The sequence below is a fragment of the Plodia interpunctella genome, chromosome 4, assembly GCF_027563975.2.
Source record: "Plodia interpunctella isolate USDA-ARS_2022_Savannah chromosome 4, ilPloInte3.2, whole genome shotgun sequence".
NCBI lineage: Eukaryota > Metazoa > Arthropoda > Insecta > Lepidoptera > Pyralidae > Plodia > Plodia interpunctella.
In genome coordinates this window covers 6,597,450-6,616,250 of record NC_071297.1, presented here as the reverse complement: position 1 = coordinate 6,616,250, position 18,801 = coordinate 6,597,450, and the positions used below count along the sequence as shown (strand labels likewise).

General features: G+C 37.3%; 3 protein-coding genes across 3 annotated transcripts; 2 read left to right on the top strand and 1 right to left on the bottom strand.

Moving 5' to 3' along the window:
* Positions 1-3,058: 3,058 nt before the first annotated feature.
* aop (anterior open) lies at positions 3,059-7,729 on the top strand. The gene is made up of 5 exons (XM_053744070.1): positions 3,059-3,319; positions 4,690-4,966; positions 5,069-5,620; positions 5,750-5,999; positions 6,159-7,729. Exons 2-5 carry the CDS (start codon positions 4,699-4,701, stop codon positions 6,502-6,504), a joined length of 1,416 nt encoding a protein of 471 aa, XP_053600045.1. The 5' UTR covers positions 3,059-3,319; positions 4,690-4,698; the 3' UTR covers positions 6,505-7,729.
* Positions 7,730-8,605: 876 nt separating this feature from the next.
* mtSSB (mitochondrial single stranded DNA-binding protein) lies at positions 8,606-11,827 on the bottom strand. The gene is made up of 3 exons (XM_053744071.1): positions 11,627-11,827; positions 9,710-9,797; positions 8,606-9,032 (listed from the first exon to the last, which is right to left on the bottom strand). Exons 1-3 carry the CDS (start codon positions 11,642-11,644, stop codon positions 8,695-8,697), a joined length of 444 nt encoding a protein of 147 aa, XP_053600046.1. The 5' UTR covers positions 11,645-11,827; the 3' UTR covers positions 8,606-8,694.
* A 480-nt stretch (positions 11,828-12,307) lies between these two features.
* On the top strand, positions 12,308-17,080 carry Capr (Caprin). The gene is made up of 4 exons (XM_053744193.1): positions 12,308-12,555; positions 13,350-13,532; positions 14,090-14,256; positions 14,490-17,080. Exons 1-4 carry the CDS (start codon positions 12,433-12,435, stop codon positions 15,781-15,783), a joined length of 1,767 nt encoding a protein of 588 aa, XP_053600168.1. The 5' UTR covers positions 12,308-12,432; the 3' UTR covers positions 15,784-17,080.
* The last annotated feature ends 1,721 nt before the right edge of the window (positions 17,081-18,801 follow it).

Genomic DNA, 18,801 nt, shown 5'->3' with positions numbered 1-18,801 from the left:
TATTACACATTTTGCTTATAATATTACTCAATCATCAATAGAATTAGACTGCTACCGTGGTACAGCAAAGTTAAGTGGCGCAATTTTTCGGTGTGACATCGTTGCCTAGTTTCGAACGCCACCTGATTATGTAATTCATGAATAACAACAGTGGAATCGGGGTCGGATTGTAAACGCTCGGAAGTGCGTTGAGACTTGCTTGAGACATTGCAACATTATGCAGTTTTTCATTAAAATATTGAGAAATTTTAAACCCTAAACCCTAATTAGATCATGGAATCTGCGAGTTTTACAATTTTGCATTTTCTAAAAGTATATAACACCCCTCCGGAACGATTGCTCTACTTTCCCTTTTCGTCTATTTTTAATATTTGGTCTACTACAATCAGTAAGACCCCAGCAAAACAAAAATCAAAATTGATTAAGATAGAGATACTACAAAAGCGTATGTGAAATTAAATTGCCGGTCTATTAGGTACAACAATAAATATTGTTTAGTAACTACAAGTCACCTCCACCAATCGGTGGAATAGAATACTATTACTTACATTAAACGATGCACATGAATGGTAATAAGAAATGCATTTTATCCGGGTCAGCGCACAGGAAGCGCCGCAATTTCCATACGATTGCAATTTAAAATGGATAGATATCCGGTGTAGACTTCCGGCGTATTAACTACGCTTTTCCCATCAACATCAACATTGAGGTGAATGTAACACAAGTAATGTAATGTACAAGTAATTTCTGTAGTCGCATGCTGAGGGCATGGGATGCGACTACACGAATTACTTGTATCAGGAGAAACCAATGAAAAACGAACAGTAATCAAAACCTTATTACTATTTATGATAAGATATATCTAAATTTGATACTTATCATAAATAGTAAAAAAAGGACATGACGGAACTACACTTCCGCTGGGTTCGCTCCTTTCCGCAGCGCAGCCATCGGAAGCTGAGCAGAAATTCGCGTCCCTCCCTAACCCCCCACTTCCGGCGCCCGCGGGCCGTGCCTGCCTAATTTCCTCTTTCCGCGCGTATTAATTTCCGGCTTAAACTATTCCACGTCTTCCATTTCCTATTAACGTACGTTTCAATATGAATTTTCGTCACGAAAATTAGAATTTTGTAACTGTTTTAAGAGATATTTAAATACATGTTATATACTCCAATTCTAATTAGAGGAGGGCTATTGGCTTCGATCGAATTCAAAGCGAAAATATATATATATATATTGTGCGAAATTGTTACGATAAAGTTATGTCTCTTGACTTGAAAACAAAGAAATTATTTGTTTAGATCTCATTGGAATAATTTAAAGTAGGTGGGTAGGTACGATTCGCGCTCTAGTCCAGATTTTTAAAATCGGAGTAGTTGAATGACGAATTGATTTCTTTTTATTCCGCAAATGGTTCAGCTTAAATGCCAATTTATAATAATACTTCAGAAGTCACAAATACGAGCACAGAAAGCAAGCGCTCACGCGATGATATTTATTTCAGGCACTTCCGCGTGTGTTCAAATTCGACACCAACTGCTCGTGTCATTTCTATGTGGGATCCACCAACAAAATTCTAAATAATAATTATTTCATCCAATAAAATAACTTATTCTGATGAGATGTAGTTAATAAACATATCTATCCTATAACCTGTTGTTAATTTAGAGACCAGACGAGACCACCTGAAAATACATTATAAATTTTCAAACGTTTTAAAAACGAAAATGAACAAGAGCATCAGAACAGGAATTTACTCAAAGACAATGAGTTTACATAACTATTAGTAAGTACCTATCTAAATAAACATATAGTCGGAGTTGGAGCAACAGCAAACGCCTAATAAGATAAAAACGTCAGCAAAGAAAGTAGCGGCAAGTTCTGCGGTCACGGTCACGTATGGACGAACATCACAGTCTTTTATTCTCAAAATTACTGCACATAACTTCACGACAAGAACGCCTGCGTGCCGCCGCGCCAACCCGCAACCAGCGGGAGTGGGAACGAGATGGAACGAGTCAGGGAGCGCGGGGCGGGCGAAGGGAGCAACAGGTAAAGATTCCGAGGCCACTTCCGTCTTGGCTGCCGAATATTTCTGTCTCGAACCGGTAGTGGGATGGCGGCCAGGGCACACATGAAATGATCACGACATACACACATACACTACACATTTAAAACTTGCCACTCGTCTGCTCCCACTGGAGCAGACGTATTCAAGGGACGTGTCTACTAATGTAGTTACTCATCTGTTGAAAACCACCTTTAATGATTCACTAGCCATAAGTTCAATATAATATACCTATCTATCCATCAGGTATGGCACCAAAGAAAAAATATCGACGCCGCGGTAAACTAAGTGCCTCACAAAAATACAAGCAGCCCGAAACTAAATAAACTCTGTTTAAACCGGTTGACAATCATATTGTCTTAACCCATACCACTACCAGGAAACGTCGCTGAGCTACACAGACATTTCCTGCACTTTGTCTTGTAAATCCCAAGATAATAGAATAAGTCCGCCGTTAACTAATGAGAATTCAAATCTATTTTTCCTTTTCAAAAATATTTTTAAATGCTATATTTTGTTATATTATGTTTGTTTACTATATTTTGTTTGTCCCTAACCCACTAGAAAATCTGATTTTACATATGGATATCATTCAAAATATCCATGTAGCACCCGAGTTTACTTGGCAAATAAGGAAATAGGTATTGCGAGTTATTAAAAACTGGCGCGCTGACGTAATTTCGCCACACAACTAGCACTTCCGCGTGCCCTAAGCAAGGAGTTCTACAACAGCAATCTTAAACATTCTTCCTTATAAACATGCATCTTTTACATAGGTAAAAGTTCCTAGGGCATGGAGCATGAAGCAAGCCACCCCGATAACGGTTTGCGGAAATAATATACTCTCGTATCGTACCGTATACTTTGAGTTAAAAATGGGTCTTGCTTGGTCTGGTTCCCGAAGTTTTATCTTGACGATATGTGTGGAGCGGCAGTACGGGGAACGAGGAGAGCGAGGGGAGCCGGCTCGCGCGCGTCCGTCCACCCGCGCCGCCACCGCATCATCAGTCCGCGTCGGAGAGCTGCCTGCGACGCTTGTCTGCGAGCTCGATCCCTCAGATACGCTGCTGGTTTACGGCGTGCCGTAACACGACACGTTTGGAGGGACCGCCGCTGCTACGCGTGTGCCTAGTGCTCTGTGAACATTGGATTTTGTGCTACTAGTGTTGTGACGATGTACATGTGCTGAATTCTGCGGTTTATGTCTTCTTAGGATTTGACGACGCAACTAGTTCCGGATCAGCTCAGCCGGTAAGTAGCGGTGCTTATCGCAGAGCGCGCTATCGCAGACTCACGCATTTCCGACCGCGCCCGATAAGGTAGCTGGCTGACTAGGCGATACCAACTATGATGTTCACGTCCGGCAACGAAAATAACGCTCTAAATATTATAAAGACATCTAAGTATGACCGCTCTTTGTATTAATTCAACAGGTTGTTTGACAGGTTGTCGGTGACGACGTCACTGACGTCACCACGTAACGTAACCCCTTCTTAGCGTACAGATGTTGAACAAGAACAATTGTTCGTTACAACTTCTCCCCGTTTTGTATTCCTTGGGAATAAAATTCTCCAAAACTAGGTCACTAACAACTGCAACGATAGGTTTCATACCCATCAACCCGGACCTTATCAACAATCTGCATCTGTATGATTAATACATAACATTAGAAGGAAACTTTCTCATTCCTAGTACACAAAACAAGTGTTTCCATTTCCGTCTAAAATGGCACATGCACCCTTTAATTATTTTTATTCTCTATTCTTACGCTCCCCCTCGGATTAGGCACATCGTATAATCGTATGTAATAATAATATTCTCCCTCATATTGTAACAATGTCCTATTCATCCTCCCGAAATTGCGACCAGCAGGTGACGGCCCCAAATTTATCACATAATAATGGCAAACGGAAATAGTACGATTAGATCGCATTATTTTAACCATATCTTTTTACGGTATTTCACCTATTGCATTTAATATTTTAGTTGTAGAGTTTTCAACAAATAAACTACCGCATAGTTGTATTTATTAATTTATTTCTGTATTATTTTACTTTTGTTTTGATTACAACTTACTTGTGAATCAAAATAATAGGTACCTATTTTTAAATTTCTAATATAATCTGCGTATGAGAGATAATCTTAGATATGAGATGTTATACCTATGGTCCCACGGCCCACATGCTAGTTATGACAAAATGCCTATTGCGTATGACTCCACGAAGTTAAGCATTACATAATGCAAACAATAAAATATTGTAGCTGAGGTAGCTAACATATCAAATTATTTTTTTATTGATTATAAAATTGGACTTGGATTTATAACAATAGTGTCCAATTGGGAAACCCACGTCCACATTGAACTAGGTTTAAAACAAATAACATTCATATCACTCCGTCTTTTCAGGATGTTAGATGACACTTTTAGACTAATAAGAAAGGTAACTACTATCGTAAACATAACGATGGCATAAACAGGGAGCACTTTTTTGTTATTGTGCTATTTCTAGGAAACATTATTGTATACATTGATGGAAAGAAAAGAAACTTAAATAAGAAAAAACACAAAGCACATTCACATAAATCCCCATATTTTAAATAGACTACTTATTTATTTACAGATTGTCGTAATGAAAGTTGTCAGCCTACAACTGCCGTCGGGGCCAAGCATGGAGCGGCTGCCGCTGCCATTCAGCCCGACAGAGTTACTGTGGCGGTACCCACTGCCTTGGGCACCGCCGCCTCCTTCTCCTCTGGGCGACACAAAGGCACAGCTCCCAGCTGGCTTACCTCCAGAACCAAGATTATGGACAAGAGAGGATGTTGCAGTTTTCCTTAAATGGTGCGAAAGAGAATTCGACTTGCCCAATTTTGATATGGATTTATTTCAAATGAATGGTAAGGATCCATGAAATTCCTTTAGGAGTTATTGAATTCGTCTTAGTGCGTTGATGATTTTAGATTTATACAACAAATAATAAATAACTATTTTATTTTCAGGAAAGGCATTATGCCTCTTGACGAAAACGGACTTGGGAGAGCGGTGCCCGGGCGCTGGCGATGTGTTGCATAATGTTCTGCAAATGTTAGTTCGAGATGCAGCACTTTTAGGAAGAGTGCCTTCATCGCCCGTAACGCCAACAGCGCGCGCTGCCCCTTACCCGCCATCACCACACTCGCACCCACCTACGCCTACATGGGCAGTTGACGGATTCCACCATTTCCATAGCGCAGCAGCAGCTGCTGCGCAGCCTAACTCTGTCACTTTAAGTCCTGCACCATCAGTAGACAGTTCTGGAAGTCCACAACGTGGTGAAGCAGTTAGCTATGGACCGACATATGCACCCTCTGTTACTGCACCAACTCAAGCGGCTAGCTCCGGAAGTAATCATTCCGATTCGGACGAAGAAGCACAATTTGCGCCGCCTCCACGCTCTCCTAAAGATGCTCCTCTAGTGAGCCCAGCGCCGCAAAATCATCCAGCGCAGCATTCTCATTATCGTACTCAACATCGGGAATTTTTCCCAAATGATATGCCTGAATCAAATACAAGTAAGTTTTAAATAGTTGCATTATGTACATTCGTAATACGAAAATCATTTTGATGTATAGACATATAAATAAGTAAAACAAATATGAAAATAATAAGTATTAAGCTAATTTAAACATGTTTTCTTTCAGATGGAAGACTATTATGGGACTTTCTACAACAATTACTAAATGACCCGACACAGAGATATACTAATTATATCGCATGGAAGAACCGAGAAACAGGAGTTTTTAAGATCGTAGATCCAGCAGGATTGGCTAAGCTTTGGGGTATCCAGAAAAATCATCTTTCGATGAATTACGACAAGATGTCACGTGCTCTTAGATACTACTACCGTGTCAACATTTTACGGAAAGTTCAAGGAGAGAGACATTGCTACCAGTAAGTATGATTAATACTTACTCACCTGTTAGAGGCAATAGTCCTTAGTAATATTTAACGACTAATAGCAATGAAATGAGTTACTAGATATCAAGCTATCTAGGTTAAATTAAATACGACATGAATATCAATATTAAGTAACTATTCTTTTATTTTCAGGTTCTTGAGAAATCCTACAGAATTAAAGAACATCAAGAACATCTCGTTATTGCGGCAACAAATGAGCCCCACTAGAGTAGTGCCGCAGCCCATGGTGAAAACAGAGCTGAAGGAAGAGCGTTGCGAAGACGAAACTATAGACGAGGACATGCCTACCGACCTGAGCATGGCGACGTCGGAGCCATGGAGGAAGCGCGCGCGCGTCGACCCCGGTGCGGTGCCCTCGCCACATGACAAACACCGCATTAGTGCACTCATTGGTGACAACATGATGCTCAAACGTGAATCTGACTACAGTGGTGATCATTACGCACTCAACCTCAAAAGTGAAAAATGTGAACAATGATGGAATTCAATATGAAATAACGCGGGACACTTTTAGTGCAGAGCGATCATAGACTTTATGTGAACTAGCTCCACCAATAAAATTCTAGTCAAATTCCTCTCAGGAAGGATTACTATTGTCTTCCTAAATGTGTAAAAAAATCTGAGGACTGAGAGTACTTTGACAGATTTATAATGGTCTCTGGAGTTAAACAGGGTATGGACCTTTAACGATGCCTTTGTGCCAAGTGATTTTATCTAATAGCGTCAATTACATGAATAGTTAGCAAAACAGAAAAGAGTTTATGTGTGTTGAAGTCATAGAAACTATATTAAAACAGTGCAATGGAACATTCAACTGCTGACTAATTGCAGTGTCAGCCGTTATTGTTGCCAAAAGAAGTATATCACAATGTGCGTGTCTGCCACGCGCTCATTAATGCATTTTGTAATTTAATTAGCTATATAGTATGTTTAATATTTGTAATTTGCTAAAAAAGAGCGCATAATGATGGAATAAATAATTATTATTCTATCTCAACAAAAGCTAAAATTGTATCATCATTTAAGTAACATTGTCTTCCATTGATTCATTTTGGCAAAACCATTTCAATTGTAGCAAAGAGATTAAAAACTATATCTACCACATGGAATCTATTGCCGAGGACCATAAATACTTAAGAACAAAATACAGTGAATTTAATCTGGCAGCTATTAAAAATTAACTATCTATTTAGAAAAAAATAATGGTACCTTGTTAAGAGACAATAACTATTAACTGTTACAAAAATATATTTGCCTTTAAAGTCAAAAAGAATATAAGTATATCCACTGTGATAAAAATAAAGTGGTAGAAGTATAGAGTATGCTAGGGCTTTTACTCAAAGATTTCCAGCTACAATTTTCTGTGATCTCTTTTATCAATGTAGGTAAATGTCATAGAGAATAAAATAAAAAGTATGTTTTTGTAAATAATAGAATTTAAGAATAAATAAGTTAGGTTAAATAAAACAGACTGTAAAGAGAGTGTATGTATGATTTGTAAAACAAAGTGGAGCTTTATCAAAGTACCTAGTAATTAGTAAGTACTATTGCAACTGAGTTTGTATTTTTACAATTATTTCTATGTTGACATATGTGTGTCATTATTTCCAATATATTGTACACAATATAAACATAATGTTTTACATTAAATATTGTGTCTGAATTATCATAATTTAAAATAAAAGAAAAGTAATGTTATCCAATTCATCTATTTATTTTTACCCTACTTGTAATCAAAATCCTTATCAATCTTTCCGACTAAAAGAGAAGAAATAGCCCTTACTTTAGCTGCTTGTTGGAGCCAGGAAATAATATCAAAAATAAAGAAACCAGGAAAGAATAAAGATTTCAAGCTTATCTCCCGAATGAAAATTCCCTCACTTTTACTGGTTCTCGAGAAATAATTTCGCTCTCATTTATTTAAAGTCTCCTAAAGACTCAAGATCACCAAATTAAGTATCCATCAGAACTGTGGGTGTGTGACTTCCAAAAATAAGAATATACTAAAACAAAAAGTCAGGTTTTACACACGACTCACACAACACAATTGAATAGTAATTTCCCCAGCGGAGGTTACCCAGATAGTTTCAAAGTGCACTATACAATATGTTACAAAAACCGTGTCCGAAGTTTGTATAGATTCTACCTATAGGTATCTCGCCAAAGAATTACCCCTGACAAAAATTATATAAAATTTTATTTTTAATGGTACTGACATGGCAACACTTAAGCGCAGGCGACGGGGGAACTGCGCGGTGCGCGGGAGTCGCGGCGGGTGTCAGCTGGGGACACGGACGATTTGACCTCGTGACCCTGGGTCGAACTTTGCGAGTGATGTCACTTTCTTTGAATTTGCTAGATTAATGGGAAATTAATGAAAATTACTACCTAATTGTTCTCAATTTTTTTGAAGTTGTCTTTTAAGTAATTAATGCCCTTTTCGGATCGGACAGAGTTTTTGTAACATATTATATATGAATGATTTATCAACAAAGTAACATGTCAGAATTCCGTATTTAAAAGTATTGATATATCGACTTAAAGATTAGGAGATAAATTATATTAATTGAAAAAATATATCGGAAAATAGCTACATTTTAATTATAACGATCATTGTAACATTATGCTTAAAAACTAATTAATTTTCAAGTATGTTATTTGATACTATTCACTGTTCAACTGGCTGTCCTTGGAAGAAGATAATGTCTTCAGCTACAACTGTTGATGCTGTTCGGACCTGACCATCATCAAGTTTTATTTCCCCATATGACAGTTTTCCCGTGACATAGACTCTTTGTCCTTTCTTTAAATATTTGTAGACTGTGTCGCGTAGACCAGGTTTGAAGATGCTTACTCTGTGCCAATCAGTTCTTTGAAGTACATCTCCAGACTCATATTTGTAACTGAAGTGAGTTGCGAGAGGGAAATTCACAACAGGATGTTCCTCTGTACCTCTCTTTTGAGGATCAGCGCCAACTCTTCCTAGGAGCGTCACTTGGTTAATGGCTGAAAAACAATAAAATGTGTTTTAGTGCTATATAACAGCACAATAGCGCTACATCAGATTTTTATAATTTCTTTCATTTCTTACCGAAAAATAAATAATCATCTAACTAGGAAAATATTTTATTAGTATATATTATAGTTTGGTATGGACAGTTGCCACAGTTTGTTTAAATCAAATACTGTGGCCACTAAAATCATGAGCACTTGAATAAATAATTTTTCATTCATTAATTCTAAAAGTTAGGTAAAGTTCGTATTGTATACTGTGACTACATTTTTAAATATAAATATACATATAACAAACACTTTCTAATAAAATCAAAGGATTTTATTTATGTAAAGACATAATATAGCATAATTTGTTAAATATTTTTTTAACTAATAAAAAAAAGAAAATGGCAAAATTTTGATAGTATCCTTAGTTTATGGGAAAATTCGGCTGGTCAACATACAGATATTGTTTTTCAATATGGTCTCTTCAATATGTGGTCATTCCTTGGTCTCTAACAATTAGACTGATTTGAGACTCATTCCTCAAGTTGGTTTATTAATAGTGTTAGATTTCTAAATATTGTATTATTAGTTTTAGAATACACATACTTACAGCTTTTTTATACACATACAATTACTACCTTCACCCTTAACTTTTGAAATATGTCTAAATCAATAATACTTACTCTTTTCAGTTTTCTGTGTATTAAACTTCACAGAGGTTGTGTGCAGATTAAGATTTGGAAGTTTTACAAGCTGTGCAACTCGTACTATCTGTAAAACAGTCATTCCCCTTATTTATTGATTTCTTAATTGTTGATCTTTATGGATAAGGAGAATACTTTAATAATGGACACGTTTTCACATTTATTTGGTATTTATAATTTCTGTAAAAGAATCTAGACTTCAAAGTTGCATTTTCAAAAATAACTTTACTGCATAAAGTACATGGATGCGTAACAACGTCGCGAGATACTTACCCAACTATGTCAACTATGAGGCTGGCATAGGTGGTGATGTGGATGAAGTATTTCGCATTTGCCATACGTCAATACTAATATTGTAAATGTGAAAAACTATCTATGACACTTTCACAGCTAAACTAGTGTGCTGATTGTGATACAATTTGATTTCAGAAACACGGGGCAGAGCTGCGGCTAATAGCTAGTTCTACATAATGTTACAATTTTCAAGAATGTTTCCTTCATCCATCTGTGTTATAAGCCCCTGATTTCTTATTTTTCATAATTTTAGGTCCCCCTAGGAGTTGAATCCCTTGTGAAATTGCAAAATATGCAACATAAAATGGTAAATTATTTTAATCCTTTAAGGTAGACATAAAATTTTGATATTTTTCATAGCTGTAAGAGACAAATAATATATTTTTTTAAATGTATTGATAATAAATAATTTGAATATTTTTAGTATAATATTATCTGTAGTGTCACTTACCCATGTTTAATGTTAAACTAATAAGACACATGCAACTGTTATCATTGTAAATATATATATATATATATATATATATATATATATATATATATATATATATATATATATATATATATAAACAAAATTAGTAAGGATTTCAAAACTGGTTACATATTTGTTTAATAGTATTATTTCAACCCCACAAGTGTGAATATAAACCAACATCCCATGTGTTGTAATCATAATGTGTTCCCGAATGGAGGAAATTAACTCCATTAGGGAACACATTAGGGAACATTTTTACATGTATACAGTAAAGTTTTATATCAGAACTGAAATTTCTGAAAATTTTCAATTATTCATAACTTTATTATTATTAATCCTATTAATATGATTCTGACACCAAAGCTCATTATTGTTTGGGTATGGTTATTGGTATAAGACAAAAAGATAAATGTTTTTATGTCAGAGATATTTTATATTTGATCATTTTATTTTAATCTCATCACTTTGATTAGCCTATAATTGCTTTTTACAGCCAAAATCTAAGATATAACATTTCTACCCTTGAAAATGGGTTGCATTTGCTTTTTTTCAGAATCTGACAACATTACACATAAAACAATGTTTTAAATTAGTAATGAAATTTAAAAGGTATCAATAAGTTCTAAATATTTGTCTATAAATATCAGAATTAAACCTGCAATTATAAACACTATTCACATATGCTCATAAATTTGCTAAAAATGTTATCTTCATGTGCAATTGTTTATGTTTAATAAGCATTAGAATTACACACTCACAAACTCCAACTTTTTTTACTCTCATCATTCAAAATACTTAAATGTACCTACTTCCTGACGACAATAATTCGGTCAAGGTCAAATTTCAGAATCAGCATTTTGCCAACAACCGGAGTGTTATTTAGCCGAATTTCATGTACGATATAATTAAAAGTTTCATGTTTTATTATAAGCTTGTTTATAAACACGAAATTTTACGTAAATGATGCATGAATTAATACGAAATTTTAACCTTCAATAGAAGCGTTATAGGTGTGCAAAAAGCTGAAAGCTTGAAGCATTACTTAAGAAGCGTTATTTTATATGATTAGGTACAAATTAGATTTATAAAGAAAAAAACACCGGTAAATAGGTTATGATGCTACTAACCTTCGAGTTACAAAACATAGTGATTGATGTTCTTTGGTATAGAAAACACAAGATTACAGAACTTAAATATTATTAACAAGAAGACAACATCAAATGGATGAATAAAGTCTTATACTTCTACCATGTAAATATTTTACTGTTTTAATCAATTTTCTCACACTCATTAAATCAATCTACCAAACTATTTTAAATTTGATTAGTTAGAAAGAAAGATGTGACTTTGACATTGAAGTTTAGTTTAGGGCCAAGATCCACAAACTAGCAGAGCCAAGGCTTGTCGGACAAAACTCGCTGGGTAGGTAGTGGATTACAGAATTTACAGATCACTATACTCGCAAATCCAATGTCCACAGCAATAGAGAGCTCGCGCGCGGCTCGGCAAATTTTCTTGTTTTGGACTATATCACAGATATTAGAGAACATTACATACATGATGTTCTTATATACCTGTGGATTTTATGAAAAAGTTCTTTTTTAGCTATTAAGGTACACTGCTTAGTTGGAGGGTACACTTGGTTGACTTGATTTTTTGGTCCACCAAAACCATCGGTTTTTTGGTCAAGTGAACAGTTTTTTTAGTTGCAGACTTTGACTGCTGTAAAAGGGCTTCTTTATATAGCATAATGTTGCCATAATCATTCAACTGTGTTCAATCCAACAATAGTCAGTTTTACCAACATTACCAACCAACGTTTGCGTCGTTCGCTTGATGACAGTTGCCTGTTTTTATAGATAGATGTAAATTCTATCTCTATCTTTTCAACCACCACCATACCCAATCCAGGAAAAGTTGTTGCCTGTGAAGGATGCCTTCAGCTGCGAATGCAAAATCTGAAAAACCAGCCTCTTCGGAGGCTATGGATAATTCTCCTGTACGACAAATCATGACGGTTATTGAACACAAAATCCGCAATTTGGAGAAAAGAAAGGTATGTCTTGTCGGTATCAACTTTACATTTCTCATCGCCATCTCTTTTACAGTAACAAGAAACAGTGAATAGTGTTTTTACCTAGTTGTAGATAAATTTCCCCCTTACAACAGCTATTATGTCTTAGTACTTATTACTTTGTATGTAAATAGCGGTTGCACCGAACAGTAGACGCCATTTTCACACATGTGCTCGAGCAATGTTGACGATACAAACCTTGACGCGCGTTTTGCGGAGAAGAGAAATCAAGAAACTTGAACAACTTAGCGGTAGCGTATCGTGACTAGGTGTGGTTACATTATTTTGTTAAAATGTATATCGTCTCAATGTACTAAACACTCCAGCCTATGAGGTCTGCATGTTGTTTATTAGTAGGTAGCGTTTTGTACTTTACGATTATCACCTGAGCTATAAAATGTTTTTGTAACTTTAGATGTTTCATATTACATCAGCATAGTACTTTGGTTTTATGTGATTTATTGGAAAGCTATAAATTTAGGTAGTGACTCTTACATAGTAAATACCAGTCAAAACATATTTATATATATGATATAATTTTTGTAGCTTCCTGTTTCTGACCCATATGGGGAGGACCAAACATCCATCTTCCAGGGCATGTATTGGAACCTATAATACAACACTTGTGTAGTTTATTTCTTACTAGCTATTGCCCATAGAGGCCTATGTGAGCTCAACTCACGTCATTCACAAGAAGGGCCTACCTGCAGAAAATAGTCTTCAAGGGAAGTAAGACCTCGGGCACTATCTTTTAAAGGGTTGACCATCTTTTACAGAGTAAGTTGACGTCTTATCGTGATTTGCAAAAAGCTGGAAAAGAGCTGAATTCAGATCAGAGAGTAGCTGTTGCAAAATATGATGAGGTCGCCCAAACACTGGAATTTGCAAGAGACTTGTCTAACCAAATCAAGTTGATTGCCACTGCTGCTGAAAGAGAAGCAAAGAAGCAAGCAAAGAAGGTAGAAATGTCATTAATTATATACAATAAGTGACAAAGATATCCTTATTTTAGTTATTAAGAACCTACTTTCAAGTAGCATATGGTATGTCCCTATTACACTTTACAATATTTGCATGGAATTAGTAGGTACTACGAAGTACTTATTAAATCCATGAATATTTGACAAAATGAATAAAAAACTTAAAAGTAGGTTTTAACTTTTACCAGCAAAGTCTTATTATCAGCAACTGTAATGTTATTACTTTTTAAATATATCTATGTACTGTATATACTGTAAGACCTCCTTGAATATATTTATAAACTTTTGTCATTGTAATCAGTGAAATGTTTACTTACATTTTTAATTTTATGCACAGCAATCTACTTTATAAAGCGCCATTGACTGTCAGGTCCATTGACTTTTCACCACATCCTACAGGCTTTTTTCTTTCTTATATGTAAACCAAATGGCTGTACTGATTTCTCTTTGTATTTTGAACATTGTGAATTGTATTAAATAATTCTCACTATAAGCAGTATGGATAACACTAGTTACCTATTTATTTCTACTTTTAGGATGCATGGGTGCGATCAGCAGCAGAAACCAACAAGATCCGGGAAGTACTTCTCATCCTTGATTGTCTGACACAAATGGGCAGTAATGAAGCCCGAGATGACTTTCTTAATGGCACAAATGGTGCTGCTAAACTAACTGAAGATGACTTAAGGATTTTAGATGACTTGTAAGTCATTATGTTTCTTAATAAAATAGTTTTAATAGATTCTTAATCTGAGCTAGAAATTAATGAGAAAAGATTAACATTATTAGTAGGTAAGTGTACTGAAAATATAATAAGATATAAATTAATTGAGAAGTATGTATGTTTTTATAATTCATTAATAATTTATCATCTACATGTGTATCAAGAGAATTTGTAAAATTGTATAATGTGTTTTATTTAATTACAATTTCCAGATATCCTGAAGTTACCCCTAAACATGAAGTTAATGAAGAGGGTCAACCAGGATTTTATGGTCACGTCAATAAGGCTGCTGAACATCTATACTCAGTCATTGATGGTAAGCCCAAGGAAGTATTGGGAACAACTTACACCCGAATCAAGGAAATTGTGACTACTATTCATGGATGTGGATACTTTGACAAAACAGTTGAAGTAGTCACTGTCGAGAATGAGGAGAACTGTGTGCCTGTAGCGGAGGAGCACCAGGAGGTAGCAATAAAGGAAGCTGAAGGAGAGCCGGTTCCCGTGTACCCGGTGACGGCGCCGCTGCCCGTGCCGCCCGCCCCCGGCGTGGTGCCCGCGCCCGCCTACCCGCTGCGCCCGCTTCCGCCCATCACGCTGCAGGAGGTTGAGCACGCGTACTTCGCGCAGCAGTACCCGCAACAGAGACCCATCGCCGAAGTCATAGGTTCGCAGAACTTTTTCTTTCTGCAAGAGTCTGAAATCGACAGTCCAGTGGGCACGCCGCAGCCGCCGCCGATCGCGAGCCAGTCATCGCCGCCGGCATCCATCCCCACGCAGACGTTCACTAATCAACACTACGTGCTGCCGGGCCAGCGTGTGCCGGACGTGGCCACCATACCGCTGCCGCCGCAGCCGCACTTCCCGCCGCACCCCGAGATGCCAGGCTACGCCCCGGCCGCCGTACCGCTGCCCGCGCCGCTGCCGCCGCATGTGCCGCACGTAGCGCTAGCGCCGCCGCCGCCTCCCGCGGCCGAGCGCCCGCCCACGCCGCCCGAGGAGCGTCCCGAGGACGAGTGGAAGGAGAGCCGCAGCCCCGAGCGCGAGGATGGGTCCGAGCGTAAGGCGCAGGGCCAGGGTGACGGCCAGAACCGTTTCCGGCGCTACGGCCGCGGCGGCCGCGGGGCGCCCAACGGACACCGCGGCCGCGGCGCCTTTCCCGCGCGCCAGGGCGGCGACGGCTACCGGTCTCGCCACCAGGACTACCAGAGCAGGTCCAACAAGGACGGCTATCAGAACAGACAGTACGACGGCTACCAAAACAGACATGGAAAGGACAGCTATCACAACCGGGGCGGCGACGAGAGCTACTACGGGAACGGGGATACGCACGACTCGCCCCAACAGAACGAGAACGGCGGTCGCGACAGATACAACGACAACGCGCAGAGCTACCAGGGTGGCTTCAAGAGCCGTGGCCGGGGAGGCCCGCGCGGCGGCGCCCGCGGCGCCTCCAGGCCTCCTCGCCCGCAGCAGTACAATCGCAAACAAGAAAATGTCGAATAGTAGACGGGGTACTAGTTCGATGTTCCGCCTCATCCCGAGCGGTCTCGACGCATTAATATTACTCTATAATGGACAAAATCATTCGTGAAGGCAGATTTCACCGGCAACAACGCGCAGTGGTAACAACAAACAGAGATTACGGTATATAAAATAATAATAAAAAATAATAAAAAAAAAGTAAAATATTGAAACTGAAATAAAAAATAAGTTACTTGAATTTAGATGTATGATATAAATAATTATGCAATTATTATAAGTTACGTAATTCTAGATTCTTGTATAAGTTATGGTCACGCGAGTGGCTAAAGTGACGCGGCGTGAGCGGGTGCCAGCCGCAACCTCGTGCGTGCCTCGTCCTAGTGATACTGCAAGTACAGGAGATGTGCACACAACTGACGAAACACTAACGGGACCTTCTTAATCTCATTCATCTTTGTACTTTTTAATACAGTTGATTTGAATAGCAATTATATATGTTAAGATATGGATACATGTTTGTTTTCCTTCGACTGGTGTTTATTTATATAACAGTATTGGTCATATTTATTTTATTGCTGATAGAATATGGCTTACAAGAATTTTGTATGGAACTTGGCATTGAGGTCTGTCCTTCACATAATTTTTGTCATAAAAGTTAATAAAACATAGTGCTTACTATCCAAATGTAATAAAAAAAATATCGAAAATGTATGTGCCATCAATATGGCTTAAAAGCGTGTATTTATTATTATTATTCTTATTGTCAAGGCTTGTAAATACCTTTATTTGTTCTGAAAGTATTCCTTTATTATAATTTTACCAAGGGACTGCTTTATTGTTTTTGTAAAGCACCTGATATAACAATAAAATATCAAATAAATAATTATGTAGCTATTATTATTATTATCCACTATGTAGTAGATTGCTTGAGCTGACACTTACAGAACACTTGTAGTCTATCGGATAGCACAGAACATTTGTAGTCTATCGGATAGCTCAGTCTCCCCAATTCCAGACAAACTAAATCTTTACGCCCGAACGCAAACCTATCTCCGCATGTATATATTTGTATATGTTTTGGACAGTTCACAATGCCAAAATATAAACTTCAGTACTTTTTTGAAGATTTTATTTTATTGTACCCTTGACCAAATGGTACATAGATTTAACATTTTCATGTCTTAAATCTGCTGGTTTATGTCAGTGATCATTCAAAATTATATTTGTTATTGTTATTTGATCAGGCTTCCTCTTTTCATATAAATTGTTCTCAATAGAGGCTGTGTGCAAGCAAATTAAAAGTATTATTTGAAGAGAATTTTCATGTTTCATTTGTCTACATTCACCACTCCTGCGTACTATATATTTGTTCCATAGAACAAATGTAAGTAAATAAACACCTGACTATATACTGGTCGGTCGGGCTCTCGGTTGATGAAACAATCATCAATACATATAATAAAACAGTAGAAAAAAATCCTGTACATTGAATATATTTACATTAAAACAAAATTAGGCGATAGTAACAGAGTAAGAATTAAAAAAAAACTATGTACACGCTAATTTGACGGATTTCAATGAAACTTTTTTGTTATATAGCTATTAAGCCTGGGCATAATATAGGTTATATATAATTTTGGAAACTGGAACACCTGATGGAGAACAATGATGGTACAGCGAAACTATAAGAAATATAGAAATTACGCCTTAACAAAAGTTGTTCAGCCTGATGAGCATTTTCTGTTGAGATATAAAAATCGAAGATAACACCTGATGTAGACCCATGATGGTACGGTTAAACTATAGGAAATATAGAAATGACGCTCTAACAAAAGTTGTTCAACCTGATGACCATTTTCTGTTGAGGTAATAAAATCGAAGATCTGGAATACCTTATGCAGACCCAAGGTGGCATAGCTCAACTACAAGACATATACAAAAGAAGCCCTAATAAAAGTTGTTCAGTCTGATGAGCATTTTCTGTTGAGGTATAAAAAACGAAGATCTAAAACATCTGATGCAGACCCATGATGGCCCAGCGAAACTATAGGAAATATGGAAATGACGCCATAACAAAAGATGTTCAGCCTGATGCATTTCCTGTTGATGTAAAAAAATCGAAGATCTGGAACACCCGAAGAAGAGCCACAATGGTTCAGCTATTTCAGTCGTATGAGCAACTTCTGTATAGGTATCGTTATGCTATGTCTGTACAGTTAAATTTCTCTAATAATTTTTACTCCTTACCAAAAATTTTTCTGCCACACGAATGAAGTCGCGGGTATCAGCTAGTAGGTAATAATACCCAAATGCAAAAGTCTATCATCATGTCACCCTGGCGTCAAAAAACCGAAGGGGTTTTTTGATTGGCTATAACATTTTTTTTTAACATTATTGGCTATACCATTTGACTCTTACTTCCCCTAGACTCCAGTAACCTTGCACCGGTGCTGGTGCTCTTCCGCTGCTATGCTACGGTGCCCCCTGAATGCGTAATATTTTTTAGTCTGTTCTGTAGAACATTTTATTTTTTTTTTAATTCTGTTTTCTTCAAATCGTCGAGTTTTCTAATGCCGAATCAGATGACACGGGCTCATGCACGGGCATTCAAGGTCATCAGATAAGTAATCAAGTTGTAGTTAGTTGAAAGTTGCACGGGTGGGTAAGGTAGGTATTTGCTTCTCATGTCGAGTGTGTTGTTGCTAACACTTGTGTCAATTTTAAATTGCTTAAAAGCCTGACATACTTTTTACCACTACCTACCCTCTTACGTGGCCTCTACCCCCTACAAAGTGGGGAAACCATAGTTAGTTTTGCTGTAGCAATATCTTAACGATCCTGTCTGAAATCATAATATATCTAGCAGTGGATTTCCTGCGACAGAAATGATGATTTGTCCAACATTGGTTTCTCTTGCATCTGAAATGATAATATACTCAGCATTGGGATTCTTGGGGCAGAAATGGACTACCTGCGTCGAAAATCATAATAAGCAAAGCAGTGTACCTACTTCCTACATCTGAATTAATAGCTTTTATT